The 25,984-nt window shown below is 53.1% G+C and overlaps 5 protein-coding genes across 6 annotated transcripts; 2 read left to right on the plus strand and 3 right to left on the minus strand.

Annotated features, from left to right (window-relative positions):
• Positions 1 to 756: 756 nt before the first annotated feature.
• TSPAN31 (tetraspanin 31) lies at positions 757 to 2,988 on the plus strand (the record flags this gene model as incomplete). Of its 2 annotated transcripts, XM_079715844.1 has the most annotated exons (6): positions 757 to 819; positions 1,371 to 1,538; positions 1,815 to 1,895; positions 2,222 to 2,353; positions 2,673 to 2,786; positions 2,887 to 2,988. In XM_079715844.1, 6 exons carry the CDS (start codon positions 757 to 759, stop codon positions 2,959 to 2,961), a joined length of 633 nt encoding a protein of 210 aa, XP_079571970.1. In that variant the 3' UTR covers positions 2,962 to 2,988. The 2 variants fall into 2 exon arrangements, with proteins under 2 accessions (XP_079571970.1, XP_079571971.1); XM_079715845.1 differs by lacking the exons at positions 1,371 to 1,538; positions 1,815 to 1,895.
• Positions 2,989 to 3,143: 155 nt separating this feature from the next.
• On the minus strand, positions 3,144 to 5,922 carry CDK4 (cyclin dependent kinase 4). The gene is made up of 7 exons (XM_079715935.1): positions 5,690 to 5,922; positions 5,391 to 5,526; positions 5,108 to 5,275; positions 4,834 to 4,943; positions 4,522 to 4,572; positions 4,246 to 4,381; positions 3,144 to 4,012 (listed from the first exon to the last, which is right to left on the minus strand). The coding sequence occupies exons 1-7, from the start codon at positions 5,905 to 5,907 to the stop codon at positions 3,920 to 3,922; spliced, it is 912 nt and encodes a 303-aa protein (XP_079572061.1). The 5' UTR covers positions 5,908 to 5,922; the 3' UTR covers positions 3,144 to 3,919.
• A 3,684-nt stretch (positions 5,923 to 9,606) lies between these two features.
• Positions 9,607 to 12,570, plus strand: MARCHF9 (membrane associated ring-CH-type finger 9; the record flags this gene model as incomplete). Its single annotated transcript, XM_079714665.1, has 4 exons — positions 9,607 to 9,963; positions 11,014 to 11,169; positions 11,795 to 11,987; positions 12,236 to 12,570. 4 exons carry the CDS (start codon positions 9,607 to 9,609, stop codon positions 12,568 to 12,570), a joined length of 1,041 nt encoding a protein of 346 aa, XP_079570791.1.
• Positions 12,571 to 17,323: 4,753 nt separating this feature from the next.
• On the minus strand, positions 17,324 to 21,157 carry CYP27B1 (cytochrome P450 family 27 subfamily B member 1; the record flags this gene model as incomplete). The annotated part of the gene is made up of 9 exons (XM_079714185.1): positions 17,324 to 17,437; positions 17,766 to 17,963; positions 18,240 to 18,318; positions 18,526 to 18,698; positions 18,906 to 19,078; positions 19,161 to 19,361; positions 19,443 to 19,645; positions 20,157 to 20,347; positions 20,975 to 21,157. 9 exons carry the CDS (start codon positions 21,155 to 21,157, stop codon positions 17,324 to 17,326), a joined length of 1,515 nt encoding a protein of 504 aa, XP_079570311.1.
• Positions 21,158 to 22,518: 1,361 nt separating this feature from the next.
• Positions 22,519 to 25,848, minus strand: METTL1 (methyltransferase 1, tRNA methylguanosine). Its single transcript, XM_079714338.1, has 6 exons — positions 25,703 to 25,848; positions 24,569 to 24,732; positions 23,456 to 23,640; positions 23,250 to 23,363; positions 22,991 to 23,092; positions 22,519 to 22,838 (listed from the first exon to the last, which is right to left on the minus strand). The coding sequence occupies exons 1-6, from the start codon at positions 25,816 to 25,818 to the stop codon at positions 22,719 to 22,721; spliced, it is 801 nt and encodes a 266-aa protein (XP_079570464.1). The 5' UTR covers positions 25,819 to 25,848; the 3' UTR covers positions 22,519 to 22,718.
• Between the last annotated feature and the right edge of the window lie 136 nt (positions 25,849 to 25,984).

Raw genomic sequence — 25,984 nt, forward strand, 5'->3', positions numbered from 1 at the left:
CCGGTCCGAGGCTGCTGTTTTTCATATTGAATTTCTAGCATGTTCACACCCCGTTAGGAGGGGATATGGAACAGACTATGTGTACCAGTGGACGCACTTGCAAATATGTATTTGCTAGGTGTCGCTGTGCCCAACCCGGGGCCTCTGTAGCCGGGGTAAATAGCTCAATATTTTGCTTCTCTGGGTGTTCCAGCGTGTGACGCAATAGCAGCGAACGAGGGCGTCATCATGAGGTCACTGCAGGAGAAGGGGAAAGGGGCGGGAGCGCACTCCCTTGAGGGGAGGAGCCCTTTAACCCGGCCCGCGAAGCGGCACCTTCTCTCTCTTCACCGGCATCTTCTCTCTCTTCACCGGAGTTTCTCTAGAGCCTCCTCCCTTGGATAAGACCTCTTCCAGCTGCCACCACAGAAAGCTCTGTTTTCAATCCGGGGTTTTGAAGTTTAGGCTCTGGTCACTTTGAGAATCTCTGGGAGCCCTGCCCCCAGTTTTAAGTTTCATCCAATAAAGAACCTAAAGGAGGGGCCGGCAGGCGGTTTAGTGACGCAGTGCAGATTGATTGGCATTCAGGCCATCGACGTTCTGGATTAGCCCCGAGTTTCGCCAATGCAAAGGCAGGGGTGGGACGGTGCAGGCGCAGAGGATTGGGTTTGGCTGGACTCGATTTAAAGAGACAGAAGCTGTCGGGGTCCAAGAAGACGGTACCCACGACCCTCCCCCCAAGTCCTTGGGACCACTTGGGTCCCCAAAGCCGGGGAGATGGTTTGCGGAGGCTTTGCCTGCTCCAAGAATGCGCTGTGCGCGCTCAACGTAGTCTACATGGTGAGGTTTTGGAGGTGGGGGAAGCTTCAGGGCGGAAAAGCGAGCAGGGAGAATCTCTAGGGTACTTCCCATGGGGAGAGGGGTGTACTGGGGATTCCGGGAAGATTCCCGGGAACTTCCGGCGAAGAGGGAATTCCTGGGGACTTCCGTGGGATGAGGGGAGACTTCCGGTGATCAGAGGGTTTGTCTGGGGGTGAGGGTAATGAACTGAAGGCTGTGGGCATAAAGGCCCAGCTCTCCCTCTTGTGAACTTAAGTTTCTCCCAAATAGAAGTGATGGATGAAGCTAAATGTTCTATTTTATATTCATAGACTCTACTATCCCTGCCACCTCCCACCTCTATCCCAGCCGTTCTGACCTCTGAAGGGAGGAACGCCCAGAGATGCTCCCGGTCCTGATAGTAGCACCTCCTCTCCCTCATTCACACAAAACTCAGTTCTCCTTTTTCGTCCAACCCCCGGGCCCCGCCCCCGCCCCCGCCCCCCGCCATGGCCTTTGGCTGTGGTGCACACTAGAATTCTTTGAGATGTATCCTGCTCTGTTTCCCATAGCTGGTAGGCTTGTTGCTCATTGGAGTGGCTGCTTGGGCTAAGGGCCTGGGTCTGGTGTCCAGCATCCACATCATCGGAGGAGTCATTGCTGTGGGAGTCTTCCTTCTTCTCATCGCAGTGGCTGGACTGGTGGGTGCTGTCAACCACCACCAAGTACTGCTGTTCTTTGTATCCTGACCTGAAGTGATGGGGGCACTGGGGCTCTTGGGAGGGCCGAGTCAGCTAGGAAGTTAGTGACAAGGGTAGGAGACCTCAGGGATCTTGAGGATATGTCTCCTTGCCCTCCCTTATACCATACTCTATGAAACAGAAGCTGATGATTTTATTGTTTTCAACTGACATAATTTTATAAGTTCTATGACTAGATCAGATAGTTATTATAGGTGGAACATAAAAGAATCTAGGACTTTTTTTTTTTTTTTTTTCCATAACTCTTCCTCTCAGTACATGATCATCCTTGGTTTGGTCTTCGTCTTCCAGTTTGGAATCTCTTGCTCATGTCTGGCTATTAACCTAAGCAAACAGGTAAGAGGGTGCCCTTTCAAGTACTTGATTTTTTTCCCCCTCTAATCTTTAACTAACTCCTTACTCTCAGTCTGGCCCCAGAGGTCATTCTTAGGTCCACTACTTCCAGAATCTTGAGCCATTTGCTTCCTCTGGGATGTCTGGCTTATTGTCCATGAGGATGATCCAGAGGAAGTGGATAGTTATCATTGTGTCTGCACCCTTGCTTCTGAAGGATGTTAACTCCCTTCACTCAAACAGGGAAACGGAGGCACTTGAACTGGGATCAGGATGTAGGGATTCTTAAGGTTAGCAGCAAATAATTTCCTTCTGCCTATGCCCTCCAGACAGATGTCATCAATGCTTCTTGGTGGGTCATGAGCAACAAGACCCGGGATGAACTGGAAAGAAGTTTTGATTGCTGTGGCTTGTTCAACCTCACAACCCTGGACCAACAAGATTATGCTTTCTGCACTGCAGTGAGTTGGTGTGGGAAAGGGTGCAGGGTGCCGGGGCGGGAATGGACAGACACTGGGTAAGGCCAATGCCCAAACTGGCAGATTTGAGTTTGAATGTGATTGCCTCTCTCTAGTAGCTCACTTGTATTGGGGCTGTGTGCTGGTGGGAGTGGCGGGGTGGATACAGAGACTAGAGAATTAGCCAAGTGAGATTCCAGTCTGTAGGGTACTGATCAGGAACTGGAAGATAATTTCTAGGGTCATTCACCATAGATATTACGATAGAGCACTGTAGCAATTCTGCATCCTCTGAACACACATACGTGTGTTTTATCCTCAGATCTGCAAGAGCCGGAGCCCCACGTGCCAGATGTGTGGAGAAAAGTTTCTTAAGCATTCAGATGAAGCCCTGAAAATCCTGGGGGGTGTTGGACTCTTCTTTAGCTTTACAGAGGTAACATTCTCTAGTTCCCTTATGTCCTTTCTCTACATCTCTAAGTCTTAGCCCCAGAGATTCAGAATTGGTGCTTATCTCTTTCCCTTTGCTTCTACAGATCCTTGGTGTTTGGCTAGCAATGAGATTTCGGAATCAGAAGGATCCTCGAGCCAACCCCAGTGCCTTTCTATGAGACTTTGGACCCTTCTGACTTCTCTCCTGCTGTCTGCTTTCCCTAAGCTTTTTCTTCCTCCCTTAGGGAAAACCTGGGGTCTATAGCCCTTTTTGTTTGAGAAAAAGGAAAGGCCCTTTGCCACGCTCCCTAAAGATGATTGAATAGCTAGGCTTTATGCCTTGACATGTTTTGTTGGGAGCAAGATTATAAGGAATAAAGGAAAACCTTCCTTCCTCTTCTCCCTAAGTGGATATGGGAAGCTCCTGGCAGTGCATGAAATGGGATGGGGGTTGGAGTCATTCCTGGCTGTTTCCCCTCTTCTCCCTTCCACATACTAGACCATCTCAACACATCTTTGCTCCAAGAGTAAATCAGGGACAGATCCAGAGAGAAAACCAAGCACTCTTGTAATAAGCAGGACTCGGTTTGGGGAAGTTCAGTGAATATAAAAATAAAAACCATTTAAACTCCATAATCAAAGAAGCAACGTAAGTGCCTTTTCTTCTCTTTAGTTAGCTGAGGGGCTCCACTGACTATGTAGGCCCTGTGACCTAAGGAGAATGTGCAGGGAAGTTCCATCTTCCAGATGGTTTTTTCAAATCCCCAAACGGCAAAGCCAACCAGAGAAAGAAACATTAAAAAAAAAAAAAAAAAAAGACCAGATTTCTTTGTTTTGTTGTTTTTCCTGTATAAAAAAGGATCCCAATATCAAGGTATAGGGAAGGGGAAGAACAAGGGACATACCCCTTGGTGTAAGGACACAGAGGGGGCAAGAGGATAAGCCTCAAAAGGAGGGGTGGGAGGGGAATGTCATTAAGGCAGCAAAATATTCTCTATAAAAAGTTGGAGTCGTCTCCATAGCCTCAGAGATGAAGGCAGAGATCACCTTCTTAGTGGGGGTCTCTCCACTCAAATGTTCAAAGGAAGGGAAATGTTGCCTTCTCTTCTCTTGGTTCTGTTGCAACCATTCCATGGCTCACTCTGGGTTACCTTCTGCCTTATGTAGATAAGAGTGCTGCAGGGCTCGGAAGGCAGAGATTCGCTTGTGTGGGTTAAAAGTCAGCATCTCCTGAGAAGGGAGGCAAAGGTCAGAAAACCATGAAAAAAGACTTCTGCTCACCCCCAACAATACCCGGGATGGGCTACTTTCTATATCCCTCTTTGTGGACAGCCATTCAAAGCAGCAATAAAAACTAGCCCATCCACCAACAAGTCTCAGTAACCACCATGTGTTTGGGTCCCTTTTATCCTGCTCCATTTTCCACCCCAATCTCACCCCATGCCCACGCCCAAGCCCAGTACCAGCAGCAGCTGTGCTCCAGACTCTTCCATCTCAGGTACCACCGACTGCACGGGGCGGGGCCCTCTGGGGGAAAAGGCTCCTCGGGGTAGAGACACATCTCGGGGCCAGTCATCCTCTGGGGGCAGTCCGATCAGGCTATGGGGAACAGGAGAATTCTGGTCAGGAGGGCCCTTCTCCAGCCCCCATCTCCAGGGGCAGAGACAGTTGCCATTCAGGGCTCAGCAGAAAGAGGAGGACTCAGAATGGAAAACTCTTCCCCTCTGCAGGTCACTTACTCAAAGATTTTGCCTAACTGGTCAGCTTCAGAGTTTCCACAGAAGAGAGGCCTAAGGTGAAGAGAGACATTCATTTAGGTAGCAGTCATTTTCAAAGATATGGTAGTAGAACGACTACTGCTTAGTGGCCCAAAACACAGGGTAAGAAGAATAAAGGGTTACGAAATTCCTAATTCCATGACATTTCAGAGCTGCTGGTTACGGACAAGGTGGCCAGTAGAATTCAAGTGGAAGAGTGGGCAGGGTATGGATGTGGTTTATGAATATGAGATTTGGGAAATTCAAGATGTTCAGGATACTTGGGGCCCATACTTTCGACGAAACATCTCTGCAAAGATACAGCCAACACTCCACATGTCCACAGGTGTTGCATATGTAGACTGCAAAAGAACTTCTGGAGCACGGTACCAGAGTGTAACAACCTAACGGGAATAAGAAGAGTGGATGAGGGCCCTACGAATTACCCTGAAGCACAACTGCTTCACTAAAATCAAGGATGTGAAAAACAAATGCCTTCTCAACTGCTATGGGCAATCACTCTCCTCCCCCAGCCAGAACCCATTTTGGCTACCATCATTCTACTGACCACAGGTGTAAGTGCCATCTGGTAGCTGTAGATTCTGGCCAGGCCAAAGTCGGCCAGCTTGACTGTCCCACCACTTGTCACCAGAATGTTCTCTGGCTTCAGGTCTCGATGAACGATGCAGTTGGCATGAAGGAAATCTAGGCCTCTTAGAAACTGACGCATCAGATCCTGGTTTGGAAGGGGGAGGTACAGAGAAACTGAACTAGGCACCATACCTGAAATCACAACAGATGCTACTACAAAGGTCCCAATCTACCTCTCAGTGTCTGCCCACCTTACTCACCTTGATGGTCTCCACTGGCAAGCCTGGCGGGGGTGCCTTGTCCAGATATGTCCTTAGGTCTTGGTCCACATGCTCAAACACCAGGGTCACTTTGGTCTCCCGGTCAGTTCGGGCTGTGGCACAGACGTCCATCAGCCTGTCCGGAACAAATGGTAACTCACTGAGCAATCATCTTTGACCCAACATGGCCTCCTCTATTCCCTCAGGGTCCCCACTTCTCTCCTGACCACCACTCCACACCTATAGGTTAGGTTGTCTTTTCCCTTTTACTACCCACTCCCAACCCTCCATCTTCTCACCGCACAACATTGGGATGCTCAAAAGCCTCCAGCCGCCGCAGTAAAGCCACCTCACGGACTGTGCTGATGGGCAGGCCCCCTCCAGCACCTCCTCCATTGGGGACTCTTACGCTCTTGAGGGCCACAAAGTGGCCACTGTGGGGATCACGGGCCTTATACACCGTCCCATAGGCACCAACACCAATCTCAGCCACTGGCTCATATCGAGGGGTAGCCATTCTCAGACCAGAGGAGACCCTACAATCACAGAGGCTCCTACCACCGAAATTCCTTCCACAGTTCGGATGGTATGAGCCTGCAGCAACAAAGTGACTCCCACAAAAGACATCACAAAGACAACACCAACAGCATCCCGTCCCTTTCCCAAAGTTCCATGATGCCGACTCCCAGGTAACACAATGACCCTAACCCCAACCCCTCCGGCCGCGTGAGCTCCTAGAATAAAAAAATGCATTTTCCTTTGGGACGATCGAACCCCGCACAAGGGAAATGCCACACGACACACTCCCTACATCGAAGACCCTACACCCAGTCCCTGAAATTGCACCTTCCTACGGCCACAAAGGAACATATCACACCCTGCCCCACTTCCCGCCCTCGAGCGACCCTTCCATAACCAACCCGCGTAGGAAGCCGTGGAGGGCGAGTATGGTCTCCATTCCTGGAAAGGGCTACACTTACCTCACCCCGTGTCTGGAGCTGCGGGGGCGGCCCGTTATCGGGGCCCCGGAGCCGGTTCCTGCGGCGCCATACACTCGAGCTCGGTCCGGGGCAGCTGGACGCTACGGGCCCGACCATAGACACAGGCCGCAGGATAGAGCGGCCCCCTTTACCCCCACCCTCACCATGTGACCAGCTGCCAAAGAGGCGCGCGGAAATCGAGGGGGCGGGGCGAACGCCGGACGTTCGGAGCACGTGACCATACTACTCAGGCGCAGAGGGGCAGCCGGGAGCGGGGAGGGGAAAGGGGCGGAGGGGCGATGGCAACCACGTGATCTGTTGCTATCACACGTGACCGCTTGACATTGCTTGGAGAAGCAGAGGTGTGGTTACGCAGCAGGGCACGTGACTGGCTGCCGTAACTCTGGCTCGGAGGTGGGGCGGGAGAAGAGAGAGGGTGGAGTCCAACGCGATGCCATGGCAACCTGGGCCACCCAGGATTCCCAACACTGGGCTGGAAGCCGAGCCTGAGTGCATCTCCAGTCTCACTACCCGTCTCTCACTCTCTCTCCTTGCGGGGAGGTGGGTCGGGGGACGGGAGGTGGTGCTGTCGTCTTTCTGCTCCACCGCTATCGGAAAAACATATTCTCATTTGTGTCTTTGTTTCACTCATTCAACAAATTTTTACTGAGTGCTTGCTTCCTGTATTTATGTGGGGTTTTTTTGTGTGTCCTTTAAACTAGTGATAAGGCTATCTGTAAAGATACAGCCACATATTTTATATGTGGTCATATAAAATAGGGAGTAGACAGTACCCATATGAGGGCAAAACTAGGATTAAAGGCTTGATGGAAGGAAGATTAATACAGTAATCCAACAGGAAGAGTGGCAAGGTAATGCCGTTACCTCTTCCCAACTTTCACCTCTTCCTGGGAGTGTTAAGGCAGAGACCAGATACCTTCTGGCGGAGACGTTATTGATGAGCTGGAAACAGGAATCCTTGACCTTTAAGGTTCTTTTCTGCAGTAAGATGCTATGACATATGTGTGTATGTATATATATATGTGTATGATACTATATACAACACATATAGATGGATAGATATAGGAGTGAGCATGTGCAAGGAAGTTACCACCACGCTGCATGAAAATGACTGTGCCCTTCTGCAACACCTTGTGACTCCTTATACGGGGTCGTTGTGTTTCCCTTTTTTCCCCTATTGCAAGCTTTCTTAGCCCTTGCCCCTCCTCAGAACAGACTTGTCCCAAATAGCCTCTGTTCACAGACATCTAGGTAGACAACAGGCAAGTTTCTCTGACTTCCCTTGTCTTACTGGCTCCAACTTCTTTATCTCCCAACCCTTTGGGGGAATGGGAATAAGGGAAGGAAGGAATCAGTGTCTCATTTATGATAAACTGTCTAAAATCTAAAACCATTCTATTACTCTTTTGCTCTCCTTGTGCCCTAACTTCTATTCTCCTTAACCATCCGCCTGAGGATGTGAGAGTTCAGGCTTGAGGTTAATATAAACCATGCTCCAGGGCAAAATGGAAGACATGTCAGTACAGGTTCCCCCTCTTTGCATTCTGCTGGTTGTAGTTTTGGGCCCTTGCTGGCAAAGGCAACTGGGACACTAGTAAGAAAAATTTCAAGGTCCTAACTGGCTAAGGGGCTTGTGAGGAGTATGTTTCATTGGCTATTTTGCTAGGATTGGTTGGTTTGTAAACCTTCTGGAAGGCTAAGTGTCTCTGAGTGTGTCAAACTTCCATCCTACACCAGCAGGGTCCACTTTAGCCTCACCCTCCACTCACTGTTTTTAAAATAGAAGCCATCCTCTATGATGACTTGGGTTCCAGCCCCTTTTTCTGATTCATTCATCCACCATCCAAAATATTTGAATGCTTCATAAGAGCATTACTCTCCTTAATCACTTTCTATTGAGGATCCTTAGTTTGACAGTCTGTCCCTGATTACATACCCTCCCTTCTCCTGTTAATTACCCTTTTACTAATTAGTTTTTTCCATTGTGTTTGACCCAGTGAGCTCCCGTGGAATTCCTTTTCTCTAAGCACTGAAAAGGAGAGGAGAGGGAGGATGTAAGTGTAAGGCAGAAATAATGTGATGACGGGGTACAACTGGTTCTCAGGGTCAAGACCCCCATAAAAGCAAAGAGCTAAGCATGTGTGTGTGTTACGTATTGTTCACTTCAGTTGCAGTGGTGGTGGGTCAGGAGAATACCAGGAAAGACACTCATCCCTTTAGCACTCCAGTCTCCCTTGCTCACTCACCTCCCTCACACATTACAATTACACACTTCTGTTTCTCTTACAATCCAATTCGATCCCTTACTCATCTCTTTTCCAGTCACACACCGTGCACACTTTTCAGTCTTTTGTGTAAAAGTGTTTATTGCTTGAGGCCATCTCTTGCTCACTCACCTCTGACAGTTGCATAGCTTGCTTGCTTTGCACACTCCCATTTTGCACAGGCCTCTCCCTCCCTGGTGCACCTGCGTCTTTGACCACTCACCTTCCATCCTCACCCGCTCACGCCCCCAACACACACACCCCCATTCACACACCTATTCTACCCGTGCGCACACCCCCTTTCCTTGGCCACTCCCCTCCCTCCACCCTCCCCCGGGCTCGCACACTCGCCCCCGCCTCTGGGGACACCTGCTCGTGCCGGGCAGGGCGGGGATGCGCAGCCGCGGCCACTTCTCCTCCACTCCCCTTCCCCGCCCCGCCCCTCCCTCCATCCCTCACCGGCTCCCCGGCTCCCGCCCCGCCCGCCCGCCGCTCCGGGGGGGTCTCCGCCGCCGCCGCCGCCGGAAGGAGCCGCCATTTGCCACCACCGAGCGCACGGGCCGAGCCGGAGCCGCGAGCCGGAGCGGGACTGGGGCCAGGAGGACGGCGATGGGGGGCGGCCCCGCCGCAGGAGGACCAGGGCGCGTAACCCCGGGAGCCCGGCCCGCCCCGGACCCGGACCCGCGGGGCGCGACACCCTGAGCCCCCCTCCCCGCCCACTGCCCCGGCCATGGCTGCCCGCCCCGCCGCCCCCGGGCGGCCAGCCCTCTCGGCTCCGCAAGCCCCGCAAACCCGGCTGTGGCAGCAGTGAACGGCTCTCGCAGGCCCCGAAGACCCCGGCCGGGCTCGGCTCTCCAGCGCGCGCCCCCTTCCCGGCCTTGTCCTCTCCCTTCCCCCAGCCGCCCGAGAGTCCCCCTTGCACGCCGCCCCCCGCCCCCCGGCGCCCGGACGATGCTCAAGTCTCGGCTCCGCATGTTCCTGAACGAGCTGAAGCTGCTGGTGCTGACGGGCGGGGGGCGGCCCCGGGCCGAGCCGCAGCCCCGGGGGGGCGGGGGAGGCGGCTGCGGCTGGGCGCCCTTCGCCGGCTGCTCGACCCGGGACGGCGACGGAGACGAAGAGGAGTATTACGGGTCCCAGCCGAGGGCCCGGGGCCTGGCCGGCGACAAGGAGCCGGGGGCCGGACCCCCGCCGCCGCCCGCGCCGCCGCCGCCGCCCCCGGGCGCGCTGGACGCCCTGTCGCTCAGCAGCAGCCTGGACAGCGGGCTCCGAACCCCCCAGTGCCGAATCTGCTTCCAGGGCCCGGAGCAGGTAAGGCCCGGGCATCCGGCGGGGCGGGGAGGGGTGGGGCGCGCACCTGGGGCGCCCGGGGAGACCGGGAACAGGGGGCGGGGCCTGAGGAAGCTGGGCGGGACCCAGCGCCCGCGGTGCAAATGGAGTGAGGTTGGGGGGCTTGACTGGAGACTCCGGGAGCGCAGATTTGGCGTGGAGGGGGATCAGGGGTCCCCAGGAAGGGGTGGGGCTTTCTCCTGGGAGGGCTCAAAATCTCTCCCCTTAACTGAGACACCCTTTCTCGCCCACTTCTCTCACCCCAGGGTCTCTGTAGGCTGAGAGGGCCTATCCTCTGGGAGGTGGGCAGAGAGGAGAATGCTTCTTGAAGGGAGGGGCCCAGCCGGTGCCCTTGCCTTCCTCAATAGTTCTCTACGTGGGGCACTTTTCTTCACTTCCCATTCCACAACTTTCCTTCTCATTCCAAAGAATATCCTCTGTTTAAATGTTATGGACAAAGTTGTCCCGGGATAGTATGGGGGGGGGGTCTCTATGTCGTGAGAAATTACTCTTTGATTAAAGGGGAACACCCTCCACTCACACCCTTAGGATTTCCCCCTTTTTGATACGTGGAAACTGAGGGCTGTAACCTATCCCAGTCTGCACCACATCTGTAAAATACTTTACAGTGATGGAGAGTGGGTTAGGGGCATGGCTCAGAAGCTCTGACCCTTCCCTCCTGTCTCTCCAGATCCTAAGTGGTAGCCTTCCATTTGGGAACCCTTAAAGAGCACCCTCCTCAAACTCTGGAAACAGGGAAGACCCAGTATTCACCGGCCAACCCTCCCCCGCCCCCCCAGTCCCGTTCCATGTCTCTTCTATTGGGCCAGGGAAGTTTACCTTGAGCTCTAATTTTTTTCTTTTAGGCTGCAGCCTTAGCTTCTTGCCCTGTCTTGGGTGAAAAGCCTGATTTTTTTTTTTTTTAAGGTGGGAGACTGACTGACCTGGAGAGGAGGTTTTCCTCTCCTGTAGTGGAGAGGACTGGGGTCGGGTGGCGATAGCTGACAGGAACCCTCCTCACTCTTCCTCCAGGGGGAGCTCCTGAGCCCCTGCCGCTGCGACGGCTCCGTGCGCTGCACTCACCAGCCCTGCCTCATCCGCTGGATCAGCGAGCGGGGCTCCTGGAGCTGTGAGCTCTGCTACTTCAAGTACCAGGTCCTGGCGATCAGCACCAAGAATCCCTTGCAGGTGAGGTGCAAGGGGAGAACTCTGAGACTGGGGCAAGGGCCTTTCAGCAATTAGAATCAGGGACCCTCCAGGGAGCCTATTTATCCATTTACTCTTGCTTTCAAAGTCACCCTTCCTACCATTGTCATAATTTCGTGTCTGTCTGTAAATCCTCCCTTCCTTCATTTACTCGAAAAGACATTTATTGGGCGCCACCTGTGTTCCAGGCCCTGGGATAACAAAAGAGGAAAAGATGGTAGTGCTGCTGCTACTGCTGGTAGCAAACATGTAGAGTTTTCTATGTGTCAAGTTCTTGGTGTGCATTAACTCTTTTAATCTTCATAATAATCCTAATAGTTATGTTACTCAGCCCGTAAGTAATGGAGTAAGGATTTGGAATTCAAACCTAGATGCTCGGGCTTCAGAGCACCTACCTGATCATGCCTTTCTAAAATAAGACAGAAAATGGTCTCAAACAATGTGAGAGTTGCCACATTCTAGATGTGATCAAGGCACAGAGAAGCAGATTGTTAATCCTGCCTGAAGGGTTTCAGGAAGGCTCCTGGTGCATCCTTCTATTCAGGGCCACCCTAATCTGGCCCTCTGTCTCTTTCTGTGACTTTTTGGAGCCTTTTCTCCCACACAGTGGCAGGCCATCTCCCTGACGGTCATTGAGAAAGTCCAGATTGCAGCCATAGTTCTGGGCTCACTCTTCCTTGTCGCCAGCATCTCCTGGCTCATCTGGTCCTCACTCAGCCCTTCAGCCAAGTGGCAACGGCAAGATCTGCTCTTTCAGATCTGCTACGGCATGTACGGCTTCATGGATGTCGTCTGCATAGGTGAGGATACCTCTCTCTCACCTGCTCAGCATCTTCCTCCAACTCACACACTTAATTTTCCCTGCCCATTCTCTCAGTTTCATGGCCACATTTTTCTACCATTGGGGGCCTTTAGGGCTATCTCCCTTCCCTGCTTCTCCAGGCCCTTTGCAAACCCTGTCTCCTCCCCCTGAAGAAATGCTTGCTTAAGTACCTCTGGCCTAGGTCTGGGCAGCAGTTGACCCTGGATTTCTTATCCTCTTGCTCAGGCCTCATCGTCCATGAAGGCTCCTCTGTCTACCGTATCTTCAAGCGCTGGCAGGCAGTAAACCAGCAGTGGAAGGTCCTGAATTACGACAAGACCAAGGACATAGGAGGAGATGCAGGGGGAGGGACGGCAGGGAAGCCGGGCCCCAGGACCTCACGGACGGGCCCCCCCACTGGGGCCACCAACCGCCCCCTGGCCGCCCAGCGCATGCGGACGCTCTTGCCTCAGCGCTGTGGTTACACAATCCTGCATCTACTTGGACAGCTGCGGCCACCAGATTCCCGTTCCAGTTCCCATTCTGGCCGTGAGGTTGTCATGAGGGTCACCACAGTCTGAACTAAACTCCAGGAGTGGGGATCTTGAATCAATGCATCAGCCAGAGATAAGCTGTCATGGCTGCTGGAGGTACCACCTGGACAAGGTGTTTGGGGCACACTGCCCCACCACTGAGGATCTCTGTGGGCAGCCTCAAGCTGGAGACATTGTCTGGCCTCTACTGCCCACTGGGTAGAGGTGCCTGGATGACATTCCAGCCCCCACTGACAACTCCCCACACTCATCTTGCGGCAGCCAGTGGGCAGGTGGGGAGAGCATCTTTTCTTCCCTAGAGAACCGTCCTTACCTCAGCTCCTAGGGCCTCCAGCCCCCCAGCTCCACTATGGTGACTTGGTGAAGGGGGTCCAATGCGAGAAGAAAGGGGCTGTAGACCCCCCCCCAATCCCCACCCCATGGCCACAGGGCAGCTGGCAATAAGACTAGTATACATTGACCTCCCATTCCCTGCATGAGGGTGGGGGTACTTCCCCCTGCTCCACCCCCGATTGCATGGGGGGAGGGCATAAAGAATCATTTATATGCACGTGGAGACTCCTTTCTCATCTGGGGCTTTTCTGGAGGGTTGGGAGGTGTGGGCAGTTTTCTCTGCAGAGGCTGCAAATCCCAAATGCAGCAGTGGATTCTGAGTTGGAGGTGTAACTCCCACTTGGTGGTGAATAATTCACATTGGCTGCTAGGTGGCAGTGCTCAAAAGTATCTAAGGGGTGGACCTGACACCTGCGTGTTGTGTGATTTAGAAAAAAAATCTCTCCACCGTGGTTTTCCTGTCTACCTCATAGGGTTGGACTGAGGATAAATGAGGGATAGGTTGAATGCCATTGCAAAGAAAATCAGTGATAGCATAAAAAGATCTCTAGACTAGTTGATGGTCCATTTATTTCAAATAATAGCTGGTTAACAAATTCCAAAATGTTTTTCATCTGGAGTTGCACAGAGCCTTGGAAATTTGTGTTAAATGTTATAATAGATACGGAAAATATGAGGGGAAATAGACACTGCACATGTGAAGGATAGTGGTTATTTGCAAGAATGAGAGCTCCTCCAGCCCCCCTAAACACTGGGGAATGGGGAAGGCTGGAGCAATCCTTCTAGTTCTGGGGATCTTGTGGGTTCTATTAATCCTTACCAGGTAGTGTGCTCACCCAGAGAAGTGGTATGCAGTGAATTTGGGCTCGTTTGGAGTGAGACAGACAGAATTTCTCAGAGTTATGAGTCTCCAACCCCAGTTTAAGCTACTGCTATGGCAATTCAGGGTCACAGGTCTGATCCTGCTGTGCCCCAGCTAGTGATATTAACTGGAAGATTTTGTGCTTGGAGGCAGCAGCATAGAGGGCTGTTGTTTATAGAGAAAAAGTTGGGGAAGGGCTGGTTAATTGTCAGCCTAAAGCCTGGTCCCTTTCTCTTGAGGCCTTGGGGCTGTGTATTATATGAATGATGTTGTCTTTTACGTGAACTATTCATCAGCAATTAAAATAATTTCTTCATAACATTGCTTAAGTCAGATTCAGAGGCCTTTCCTATTATTGGTCCTTCTCTCAGGGAAGACTCTGCTCTGCCTTCTCCCTGGAGATGTTTTGGGGACAGTGCTTCTCTATTAAAGGTCACATATCCTTGCCCAGGAAATGGTCTTCTCCATCCCTCTCCAAAAGGGGTCTTGGTCGCTGTCCACAGTGCTGGCACCCAGACTCACCTGGGAATATAGGAACCAAAGCTGTATTGGGTTTGAGTTACCTGGAAGTGTTGAAGTGCAGCACCTCCAGCCTTGGAGGGGATCAAATTGGAGAGAGGATTGAGGCTGGGCCTCCCATTTTTCCAGTGGGAAATCGTTTCCCAGAGAGATAACCTTCCACATTCCCCACCTGGGGAGACAGAAGGGCCAGACTTCACTGATTTGCCTTTCACAGAATAGCTGGTCGAGACCAAAAGGGAGATGGTAAGTCCAAGTGACTCTTAGTTCTTATCCTGGCAGACAGGGCTTAGGTAGCTACGACACAGTTGAGGCTTGTGCCAAGCCTGGGCTGTCCCCCAACAATGGCCGCACATGGAGGCTCAGACATGCCCAAGAGCATAGGCACACTTACACACAAACACACCGCCTCTGTTTCCGCCCTGCGTCCTAAAACGAGGCCCGGTGAGACAGTATGTCCCCTTCCCCTTCAGGACCATTGGAGGTCTTGGTATGGAAGTTGGGAACAGCGATCTGTAGGGTCCTCTCTCCTTTCCTTTTTCCACCTTTAAGAGATTCTTGTCCAGGAGAGGGGTCATAAGAACTGCTGCCCTCCTCAAGTGAGCCATCCTATTTTCCCATGAGGAGTGGGGGTGTGCAAAATCTTCCCCAATGATTCCAGGGAAAAGGGTCTGAGAGGAAGCTGGGCGTTACTTCCCCTCCAAGCTCAAAGCTGCTAAAAATCAGGGCACTTAGGTTCAAGTTGAGCTTAGTGGTAGGGAATGGGGGTGGAGACTGAGAACCCAGTAGAGAAGGAGCTGAGAGGAGGGGCAATAAGTGCACACAAACCTTCGTCTCTGCACAGGGCCTTGGGTATACCCTGCCCCTCTGTAGGTCTTACATAAATAGATACCTCCCAGAAGGCCAGTGGCTGACGGAGTTTCTGCAGTCAGGGAGCCATGTCTAGGGCAGGGGCTGAGGTGGTGAGAGGAGGGGGAAGTGTGAAGTGAAATCTCTGTCTCCATCTGCTAATTGGAATGGAGGGGAGCAGGAGGAAGGGGAACAAGTCCTGACACGGGGAGAGTAAGCTAGGCTACAGAAGGAGCTGCAGGGAACGTGCTGAGAGATGTATTTGGATGGAAGATGAGTTAATCTATATACATCACAAGGGGAGAACGGAGCCCAGCCTCTGGCGGGGGCCAGAGAATGCTGACTCAGGGAAACAGAGGCTCCGCTGCCCACCCCTCTTCTCCTGCCTTGGTGCCCTAGAGCTCCTGGCCACCTCCACACTTGGCTTTCATCCTGTATGTCTGACTTCACTTCTCTGTCTGTATCCCTGTCTTTCTCTGAAGGAAATTGCCTTGGAGCAACTTCTCCAGAGAGGACAGAGTGTCCATGCTAGGGTGTCCTTTGGTCCTGGCACTCCAGGTTCCAAAAGCACTCTTCTACCAAAGAGTCAGCCATCTCTGGCCGTCTCAGCAAGTCCCTATCCACCCTTTTAACAGCCTAGCCCTTGAAGCTCCTTTTCACCACCATCCCCTTAATCTCTTACAGGGAGCCAGACTTGGCTGTTCCCACTACAGATAGAAATGTGTCTGGCAAAACTGACCAAACATAAAGAATAATTTAATAATTAGTTCTCTTTATGTACCTGTGATAGTCCCCCAAATTTTTATAAAATCTTGTCCTCAATGATCTTCTCTATATTTTGGAGATAATTAAATGTAGAATGACAAGTGAATAGTAAGTTCTGTGGTTAGTCTTTAAGATTAAGGTAAGAAAATAAAAAATTAAAGAAAATTGCTAAATTACTTAGACCACAGTTCTGTAATTTAAATCACTGCCTCAATCTGTGATGGCCGTAATTATTAAAAGTATCTTCATTAATTTAAAAAAAAAAAAGGAGGGCTTCCCTGGTGGCGTAGTGGTTGAGAGTCCGCCTGCCGATGCAGGGGACACGGGTTTGTGCCCCGGTCCAGGAAGATCCCACATGCCGTGGAGCAGCTGGGCCCGTGAGCCATGGCCGCTGAGCCTGCGCGTCCGGAGCCTGTGCTCCGCAATGGGAGAGGCCCCAACAGTGAGAGGCCCGCATACCGCAAAAAAAAAAAAAAAAAAAAAGAAATGTGTCTGGGTTTGTGATGCAAGCCATTCTCCCAGGCGTCTAGACCTCCCACTGTTATGGGGTCACTCCCAGGACCTAAGAAACCAAAGTGGAGGATTTGTGTGATGGTCTGGCCTCCAGGTCTTACAGGAAGTGAGAGTGGAAAATAAGTCAGTCAAAAGTCAAGGATGGAACATTCAAATTGTTTTTTAATTTAAAAACTGAATATTTAAAAACTTCAATATATAAAACGAAGGCTTGGGCAGGGACAGGTCCAAAGATATCTCTGCCTGTGACCTAAGTGGTGGGACAAGCCAAACCTAATAGTGACCAGAGAGCCAAGGAGAATTTTTTTAAAATCATACACCAGGTGAGGATAGACTCACCTTCCTAGGGGCAAGATGAGGAAGGAGCAGGGTAGACAGAGCCTGGGAAGCTGCTTATCCCTTCTGCCACATTGCCCAAATACAATCTGAGAATCGATATGGTGTCAACCAGTCAGGGATAGGCCCTGGCAGGGTGTATAAAGACAGAATAAGCCCTCATCCGTCCTCTCAAAGAGCTCACGTGCAAGGAGAGAGGATCAACCAGGTGCAGACCAGATGCACAATTACTTAGCTCATGCCATGATAAGTGCTTAGCCAGCAGCAAGAGTGAATACCGTGAAGCCCCAAAAGGCCAGTGGTCGAATTCTTCCTCAGGCCACCCAGCATTATTAGTTAAAATCAGAGTTGGCCCTTGAAGGATGCATATGATTTGACCAGAAGGGCTAAGCAGGCAAATGGACCATGGTTTTCTCAGGGCTTGCTGGGTCAGGCCAAGTGCATATTTCATACCTCGATCAGGGCTGCTTCAAGCACTTTGCTATGGTCTTTCTAACCAGTTTGGTCAGATAGGCCACAGGGGAATACACATATCTTGGTCTTGTGCCTGATAAACCCCTATGATGAGAGAAACGGTGATGATGGCAGTGTGCTTCCACAGGACTATCTGTCCACAAACTGTAGGTTGATGCTTCTCTCAGGTACCAGGACAGTCCGGGTCATGGGTCTGACTGGGGCAGCACCTGGCTCAGGCTGCACCTCAAAGTGGATCAAGATCTGGAAAGGGAGGAGGAAGGCTATCAGAATGGGAGGGGTCTACAATGGTGGGCTTGATTGGTAATGGGCATTATTAGTGTTAGGATGGTCAGTGTTGGAATGGCACCTGTGGCGGGCAGGGGATGTCTTAGTTAGTGATGCTAAGAGATTATGGTAGGGAAAAAGATAGTCCAAATACCCTCGCTCACCCTCCGGGCCTATGATGGGATTGACATATTTCAGAGGATTAGGTCTCCCAAGTCTTATATATTTTCCTATGCCTATCAGGAGAAGAGCTCATGGCTTTAGAGCTCCAGTCTGGGGAAGGTAGAAGATCTAGATCACTCACCTGGGCCAAAGCCATTTGCAGCTCAAGCTCTGCCAGGCGTCTCCCCATGCAGCTGCGCTTGCCAAAGCCAAAGGGGAGAGACGCAAATGGGTGGGAGGCTGGACCATCCCCTAGCCAGCGAGCTGGACGAAAAGAATTTGGCTCTGGGAACTGGGCGGGATCCCTTGAAGTGGCATAGTGACACAGAGTGACCAGCGTCTGGTGAGGGAGGAACACAGACTTGTCCATTTGGGCCCAGGAACGCCAGGAGGGAAGTAGAGAACAGGATCTATGGACTGGGACTAAGGCAGGCTCTGGTTGGTTGTGATGTGGAAGTTTTCTGGGGCTACTTTTCTCTACTGCCCCATTATATCCTAGAGAGGCATTGAGGCCAAGGAGAGGGTTTGAAGGGCTTATTGGGAGTATTTGAGAACAGGAACAGTCCCAAGGTAGTGAGGGATGGCTCAGCAAAAGGGGCCCATAGGCTCTACTCACATTTTTGGGGATAATATATTCACCCACACAAATGTCTTTGTCTGGGACACGGGAATTTCCAGGTACCACAGGGTACAGTCTGGATTGCAGGGCACAAAAGGGAGACAACAAGATGAAGCTGGGGGCTGTAGCCTCCCTCTCATGCACCCCCCCCAACTTCCAAACCCATTCTTGGCCAGGCGTAAAGTACCATTTTCCTCTGATCTCTCTCCCTGCTCCCATCCGCTAGCTGCTTCCCCGGCGCTTCCCCAGCATCTTCTCTAGCTCTCCTCTTCTGCCCCCTCACCTTAGCACTTCCTTGATCACAGCCTTCAGCAGGGGCAGCTGCGACAGAGCAGTGGCTGAGGGGTGGGCACTGGAGCTGGGGCCCAAGGCAGCTGTGATCTCAGAACGGAGTGCCGTCTGGACTTCGGGGTGCCGAGAGAGTTCATACAGAGCCCAGGAGAGCGTGTTGGACACCTGAGGGGACAGGTGAGAGAGTCAGAGGGGTTGAGAGTGGGGACCCAGCCTAGGCGGCAGAATCTGAGGCAGTCTGGAACCCAGGAGGTGCTAAGCCAAGCTGGCCTGGAGGACCATAATGGATCCCCTGCAGCAGGAAAATGGCCCCTGAGATTGAGGAGGTTAAGCTGCGGAAGTGGGACTCCCAACATGGAGGGAGGACCTCACCGTGTCCACTCCGGCCAGCAGCAGCTCCGTCACATTCCCTAGGATGGACGGGGCAGGCAACTCTTCTCGGAACAGGAAGTAGGTCAGGTGCGCCCCAAATCCCGTGTCCCCCTCAGACTTTCCCTGGCTCCTCATGGCTACCTCGGCCTCTCGCCGCTCCACGTGCTGCTGGGCTGCGGGCACAGGGGACAGGGACGCCTCACTACCGCTGAACAGCTCTATGCTCCCCCACTCCTACTTATTTCCGTGCCTTACCAAATGCAAACATCTGGTCCCAGTCTCGGCAGAGGCGGCCCCAGGGTCCGGGCACGAGGCGGTGCAGCCAACTGGGCATCGCCATGGTCAACAGTGTGGACACAAACACCGAGCTCACCGCGCGGATGAAGGTCTCTGTGTCCGGCGGCACTTCGGCCTCCAGGCAGCCGAGGCGGGAACCCAGCAGCACCGCAGCTATGCCTGGCCGGGAGGGGGCGCTGTCAGGGCACCGGGAGACCCGGACCAGGTGTCTCCTACACTTGCCCCTGTCTAGGGACTCACCTTCTAGTCCAAACTTGTAAAACTCTCCTGCCACGTCTCGAACCAGGGCGGGCGGCCCAGCGCCCAGTCCCCGCTGGCGCCGCAGTCGCCGCACAAGGTCACCGACCACGTCGTGCAGGGTCCCGGCGTAGCGGGCGGCCGCCTGAGGCCGGAGGAGGAGCGGGGCCAGGAGGCTGCGGAGCCTCTGCCATTCTTCGCCTTCCCTGCGGGGGTGCGGAGAAGGGGCGCATCAGGGCAGACGGTGGTGTGTAGAGGCGGCCCGACGGGGCTGGTTGCGCTTGAGAAGGAGCGTGTTGGGCTGGGGCGGCCAGGAGGGGGACTGCGTCTGTTCCCTTGGGGGTACAGAAACCTGCCCCTGCCTGCACCCGCTTTCCATCCCCCCTCCTCCCCCCCTCCTCGTTACTCATTTCCTGCCCCGGAGGGGCCTGGGTTCCTGGGTAAGCTGAGTCACAGAACCTTACTTTACATCTAGATCCTGGTGCCTCAGCCCCTTCCGTGAGTTCCCAGGATTCTGGCTTCAAAAAAAAGAGCGGAAAGCGAAGCGAGAGCCGGGCTCTACCTGAGCTTGGGCGAAACAGACAGGGGTGGAAACCTCGATTTGCCAGAAGGTTGGGGGAAACGACCGACCTCCCTCCACATCCCCAGACTGCCTCCAGACCGGCCACAAAAGAGGAACGCAGCTGGGCGTCGGGGCTTTGGGGCCAGAGGACTCACGCGGTGAGCAGTCCGCAAGCCCGCTGGCGGCGGCGACGGTGCTCCGCCCAGGGTGAGAAGCTGCAGCGTTCGGGCCGGGGTCCCTCCTGTCGTAGCAGCTGCTCGACGAGTGTAGGGGTCGCCACGTACACAGTGCGCACCGTCCCGAAGCTAGCCAACCACACCGGCCCAAAGCGCGCGGCGCCCTGCACCTGGGAGAACAGGAGCAGCGGACACTGGAGACCCGGACCGGCAACTGCCACCTCGGCTCGTGCCAACGCCAAGGGCGTTGTTTGGGGTGTGAAAGAGGGAGCTTCTGCTCCCAAGCAGTGTAAGGCTCTGATGCTGCAAACCCCTCCTCCTCTTTCCCTCACTTCCCATCCCTAGGAAGTTTGAGTGTGATTGGCAAAACGGGGGGCTGGGGGGGGCGGGCGGGGAGGGGGTACTTGGTGCAAAGCTGACATTCTGGATCTCTCTTTGGTCACCCGGGCGGAGAAACCCCTAAAGGTTCCTCACGTGGACTGTCCATCTCAGGACGAGCCTCCACTGAATGTACAGGAGCGCACTAACTTTAAGCCAGACGTGCCTCCCGCGCACTTGTCCTGGATCTAACCGAGTCTCCAGAATTCTGCACAGCGAGAAGGCGCTTTCTGAACGCACTCCTCTGCTGGGTGTTGGGACAGATTCCGCCCCTGGCGAACCACCGACCCCAGTCCCAACTTGTCTTTTCCATAATTCATGGGCATCTGTTCTCAGTGGCCCTCCCTCCTACGTTCTGCACTAGGGTGTTGTTAAAGCCAACCTCCCCAGCTTTCAGTCCCGAGAACGGTGCCCTCTACCTGAAGCTCGTGTAGCCGTGACAGTCCCCCCTTGCAGAAAAGTTCAGCAAGGAAGCCGGGCGTGGAGGGGCCTGGGATGTCCGCCAAGCCCCGGGGCGCTGAGTCCGAGCCTCTGGAGCCCAGCTCAGGAGGACAGCGGACGCGGTGGAACACTCTGGAAGCGAGCTTGAGGGTCTGGGTCATGGTCTGGCTCGGGAACCCGCAAAAGCGTCCTTCTCCAGAGCGTCTTGCCCCAGCCCCTATTTAACTCTTGGGCGCGATAGTGGCGACGCCCCCTCTTCAAGCTCCTCAGCCAATCCCCTCTCCTGAGTGGTCTGTGCTGGGGATTAGCACCCAGGAACAGTAGGCGGGGCCGGAGCTGCCACAGAGGCTCCCTTGGTCCTCATGTTGCAATGACCCTCTTGGGAGGGGAGGCTTCTCCTTCTGGGCTGGTGCCCTAGTGCAGCAGCCTAAAGATCTCTTCCTCGGAAAGGCTATCTGGTGAGGCTTAGGTGACCAAGATACAGGCTGGGTCCCTGGTATTCCCATCACTTCCTCAGGGAGCTAGGCCCACTGGGGCCCATCCTCAGGAATTCCCCATCCTCCAGCCTCCGGGAAGGGAAGCAGGGAAGAGGCACAGCTGTAGCTGTCCTCAGATTCCAGGCTCATCGGGATGCACCTTTTTGGTATGTGAGCACAATTTTCCTGCGTTACTACATCTCCCCCTCCCCCTGTACCTGACACTGGGCAGATAGCAGGTGGGTTAATGGGTTAAGATGGTTCCAGGAGCCTTCATCTTTATTCCTTGGGAAGGGGGGTTGGTCTCTTCCATCCACAAGCCCTGTCCTTCCTGCCATGGTAATTTGGGGCTTGAGGAGCAGAAATGAAGGAACTTTTTGCAAATTAGAAAAGTTGAGAGATTTATCTGGGCCCCTGGACAGAGCAAGGGCTAAGCGAGTGCTCTGGATCTCCAGCTGACTCAGTCCCCTTTGTGGGGCTTTCTAGTCAGCAGCCCCTTTCCACTTTTGGCCTCAGAATCCTCCCCAGTTCACCTCTGCTCCTCACTCCCTCGCCCCCTCCCTGGCAGGCTCTGTGTCAGCAAGTCAGCTCTGAAGTTCTGGGATCAAAGTAAAGGTCAACATGAAGGAGAGGGTCTCCACCACCACACCCTCCCAGGATCTCCAGAGACAGCAACAATAAACGGAACACAGATTCCCCAGGTCAAGTCTTAGGCAGGGAGAGGACAGGAGTGATACACACTCTAGCCTTTCCTGAGAAACAGCAGCATGGGATGTGCACACATACACGTTACCCCCTGAACTGCAAAGTAAACACGAGTGGGCAGGTGATTTGAGCTTAGAAGGCAGTTTAGATGGACAGTGGAGAATTGCGTTCTTCACTCCAGCTGAGAAGGAGAAATCCCAGGAGAAGGGACTGCTAAGGGAGAGCAAGACTCCACTCCCTTCCAAAGATCCCTTCTGGCCCAAGGTCTTTTGACCTTCCCAGTCAGCTGCTTTTGCTTTGTGCTGCCACTGGAAGGGTAAGAAAGTGAGAGGAGTCAGGGGTGGTCATGAACTCCAGGGTTCTGCCCTGGGCAGTTCCTCAACTTCATTGAGAGACTGTTGCCGCTCAGCCCTAGCAGGCTCAGCTGGGAAGGTCCAAGGGCCCAGTCTTCTTTCCAGTCCCTGGAAGATGGGGTCCAACTAAGGCAAAGTCAGCAAAGGCAAAGTCAGTGATCAGGAAGGGTAGGATGGGGGGTCACTGCCTAGAGGGTGGGATCCTGTATTCTTCGGAAGATGGCTGGGAAATTCTTTCCTCCATTGCGCAGAACTTTCTTTCCCTCCTCGGTCGAGGTGCCCAGATGTCCCACAATGGGATCTTCACTCTGGGAGAAGGAAGGGTTCAATAAGTCCTTGCCCTGGTCCCCAGACACCCATCCCATCCTCCTGGCATCAAGCTAGATTCAAAGAATACAGAACCACGCTGGAAAGGACCTTTCCAGAAATCTTTGCAATTTCCCTTAGGCCCCCTACTTACCAGCTCCTCCAGAGGCACGCGCTCAAACAGGGGGTGCCCTTCAAAATGGGTGCACATCCAGTCATGTAGCTCCAGCACATCAGTTATGGTATATACCAGCCCCTGCACAGGCAAAGTCACCCTAGATAGGGGGCTGCATGCAACTGAGCAGCAGGATCATGGGGGTGGTGTTGAGTCCTAAATGCACCCCCACTGAATTCTTAGTGGAAGGTCCCTTATTAGGTCCCTGACCCCATCCTCCCTCCCACTCTCGACTCACCCCAACTCTCAGCACGTAGGCATATTCTGCCAGCAGTGTGGGACTGATGATTCGCCACTTGTGCTTTGTCCGCTTGAAATGTGGGTCAGGGAAGAGGAAGAACATCTTTGTCAGCTGTGAGACAGACGTGCACCAACAGGGTTGTGAGAGCCTGGCCTCCATGCCCCACCTGCTTACCAGCCTAACCCATGGGTGCCCCTCCCCACCTGGCCCTTGCGGAAGAAGTTAGGAAGGTGTTTCATGGCATTGCTACGGAGACAGGCGATGTTCTGGAAACCACCTCCAGGAGCCGCTCGTAGGGCCCGAATCCGGTCTTGCACATAATCTGAGACTTTCACCCGGATCTCCAGACCCAGGATCAGCGTGTCTGGGAACAGCGGTGACAGTTCCACTGGTCACAGAAATAGGAATGGAATCATCAACCTCATACTTGCAGGGTATTCAAAGAAGTCAACACAGGAAAGGAAGCCTCAATCTGCAATTACCAAAATCAATAATGACAAGTGTGGCAAGAGAGCTACCTGTATGGATGGCTCTGTGCTGGAGGAGTGGGCTGGGGGAGACCCAAAAAGAGTCACCAGGACTGGAAGTGGGAGGGCCTGGGAATACATGTATCTTTGCATGTGCTTTAAAGTCTTCACAGTGTTTTCACACATGTCTCATTTAATCCTCATTACATTCTGTGGTAAATTGCAAAGATGAGAAGACTGAGGGTCGGAAACGCCTGAAGTCACAGAGCTAAGAAGAGGTAGAATCAGAACTTGAACCATGGTTTTCACCACCAAGTACCATGCACTTCCTCTCTGTCATACTGTTATTTCTATGGAAGATCTAAAAACAGAGAAGTCAGTCCAGCATGTATGGCTGGGACAATACAGACAACACAAGAGAAATTCGAAAATATGAGCATAGAGAAGGAATGAGTTCTGGTGAGGAAGGGGGAGGGGGAGGGGTGGTGGTGGAATCCCTGAGAAAGACAGTTCAGGATCACTGGCCACAGCGACTAATCTCTGACGCTTGTGCTGACCAGCTCACTGACCCGGCACCTGGCAGGTGAAATGGCTCACGTAGGGACTGGGGCCAGGGGCAGGGCCAGACAACCCAATTTCTAAGAGGCTTTGAGGCAGCCCCCTCCCTTCTCCAGGGCAAAGGCCACAGACCCAGAGTGGAGGGAAAGTGGAGGCTCTCCACACTGATGTCACAGCACCAATGTCTGGTCCGAAGGGGAAAGGCCAACTATGCCCCCGCCCCAAACCTGCTGAGTTGGCAGAATCTAGGCGTTGCCTCTCCTTGCCCCAGAGAAAGGGCCAGAGTGTTACCTAACAGGCCGCCATAGCCACAGCCTATGTCTGCAAACTCCACTTGGGCTTCAGCTCTCTTTTCTTTCTTATCCTCTGGGTCATCGTGGCTCTGATTTTGAGTCAGTGGAGCAAAGAACTCTGGGTATAGCTCAGACCAATCCATGTCCTCTGGCTTCACAGGGCTATTGGAGAGAAGACGTGAGAAACATGAGAAGGTTGGTCATACCATTGCAGAAGCAGTACTGTGTGTGTGGGTGGATGGGTGAGGGTGGGAGATGGATGAGAGGAGGGTGTAAGAGCGGGCCCTTTGGCCTCTAGGAAGCACAATGGAAACCACCCTTAACCTTCCAGTGTGAATCATAGGCCTATCAAGAGGCCCATTATTGCTGATCTGCCTGTCTCCATTTCCAGGGTTGATGTGACTCTGGCTGGGCAGCTCTCCTTTCTGGGGCTCAAGTTCCCCTTGTCCCAGAGACTGGCTTCCTAAGGCATAGGGACTTTGCTTTGTTGAAGTTCTCTGCGGGAAGAGGACGGAGTAAGGTGTGGGCAGGATTGTATATAAGTTTGTCTTCTTTTAAAATTAACTTGTATTGGAGTATAGTTGATTTACAATGTTGTGTAAGTTTCTGCTGTACAGCAAAGTGAATCAGTTATACATATACATATATCCACTCTTTTTTAGATTCTTTCCCCATATAGGTCATTACAGAGTATTGAGTAGCGTTCCCTGTGCTACACAGTAGGTTCTTATTAGTTACCTACTTTATATATATAGTGGTGTATATGTCAATCCTAATCTCCCAATTAATCCCTCCCCCCAAGTTTGTCTCTTTTTAAATCCCACAGATGAAACTGAAAGATGGAAACGACATTCGGCCTCCATTACTCTAGTCTCAGTAACAATTTCTTTCTCTTCCCAGACGTGCAACCTTACCCAGCCTTAGACCAGAACGCCACGCCCCCTCCCAACCCGCCAACTCCGCCCTCTGCCCAATCTCCCCGACCCACCCTCCGCAAACTGACGTCACCCAGCTGATCCTCCCGAGCCTACCCTAAACCCTCCAACCGTCGCAGCACAATCGCTTTTCCCGGCTACTCTGAGAATTCTGCCCTCCTCTCCCTCCCCCGCTCGCCCCAGCCCTGCTCACTCACTAGCGCAGCGTATGGTCCGCCATGGGGTTGGAGTGAGCCCGCTGCCGATAGTAGCGCTTCTGAGGCTGAGGGGCCTCGGCTCCTGCTGCGGCGTCCCCAGTCTCGGTTCCCGCCATGATCCCCAGCCCGGGTTTATCCACCGAACCCACGTGGAGACCGAGGCTCAGGGCGCACGAGAATGACGCACAAAGGCACGTAGTGGGCAGAGCCCACCCCTTAAAGCTCCAGGAGTGAATTCTGCTGGGCTGGGCAGGGAGGAACGCAGAGGGGCCGCGCGGGAGG

This window comes from Hyperoodon ampullatus, assembly GCF_949752795.1.
Source record: "Hyperoodon ampullatus genome assembly, chromosome: 11".
Lineage (NCBI taxonomy): Eukaryota > Metazoa > Chordata > Mammalia > Artiodactyla > Ziphiidae > Hyperoodon > Hyperoodon ampullatus.

Excerpts from the sequence above, each read along its gene's own strand:
- CDK4 (XM_079715935.1), bottom strand. The coding sequence starts at position 5,907 with ATGGCTACCCCTCGATATGAGCCAGTGGCTGAGATTGGTGTTGGTGCC. Across the intron at positions 5,527-5,689 it reads GAGCATCCCAATGTTGTGCG|GCTGATGGACGTCTGTGCCA; the intron begins GTGAGAAGATGG and ends TGTTCCGGACAG. Across the intron at positions 5,276-5,390 it reads TGCCAGTGGAGACCATCAAG|GATCTGATGCGTCAGTTTCT; the intron begins GTGAGTAAGGTG and ends CTTCCAAACCAG.
- METTL1 (XM_079714338.1), bottom strand. The coding sequence starts at position 25,818 with ATGGCGGGAACCGAGACTGGGGACGCCGCAGCAGGAGCCGAGGCCCCT. Across the intron at positions 24,733-25,702 it reads GCGGACCATACGCTGCGCTA|CCCTGTGAAGCCAGAGGACA; the intron begins GTGAGTGAGCAG and ends TCTCTCCAATAG. Across the intron at positions 22,839-22,990 it reads GCGTGCCTCTGGAGGAGCTG|AGTGAAGATCCCATTGTGGG; the intron begins GTAAGTAGGGGG and ends TCCTTCTCCCAG.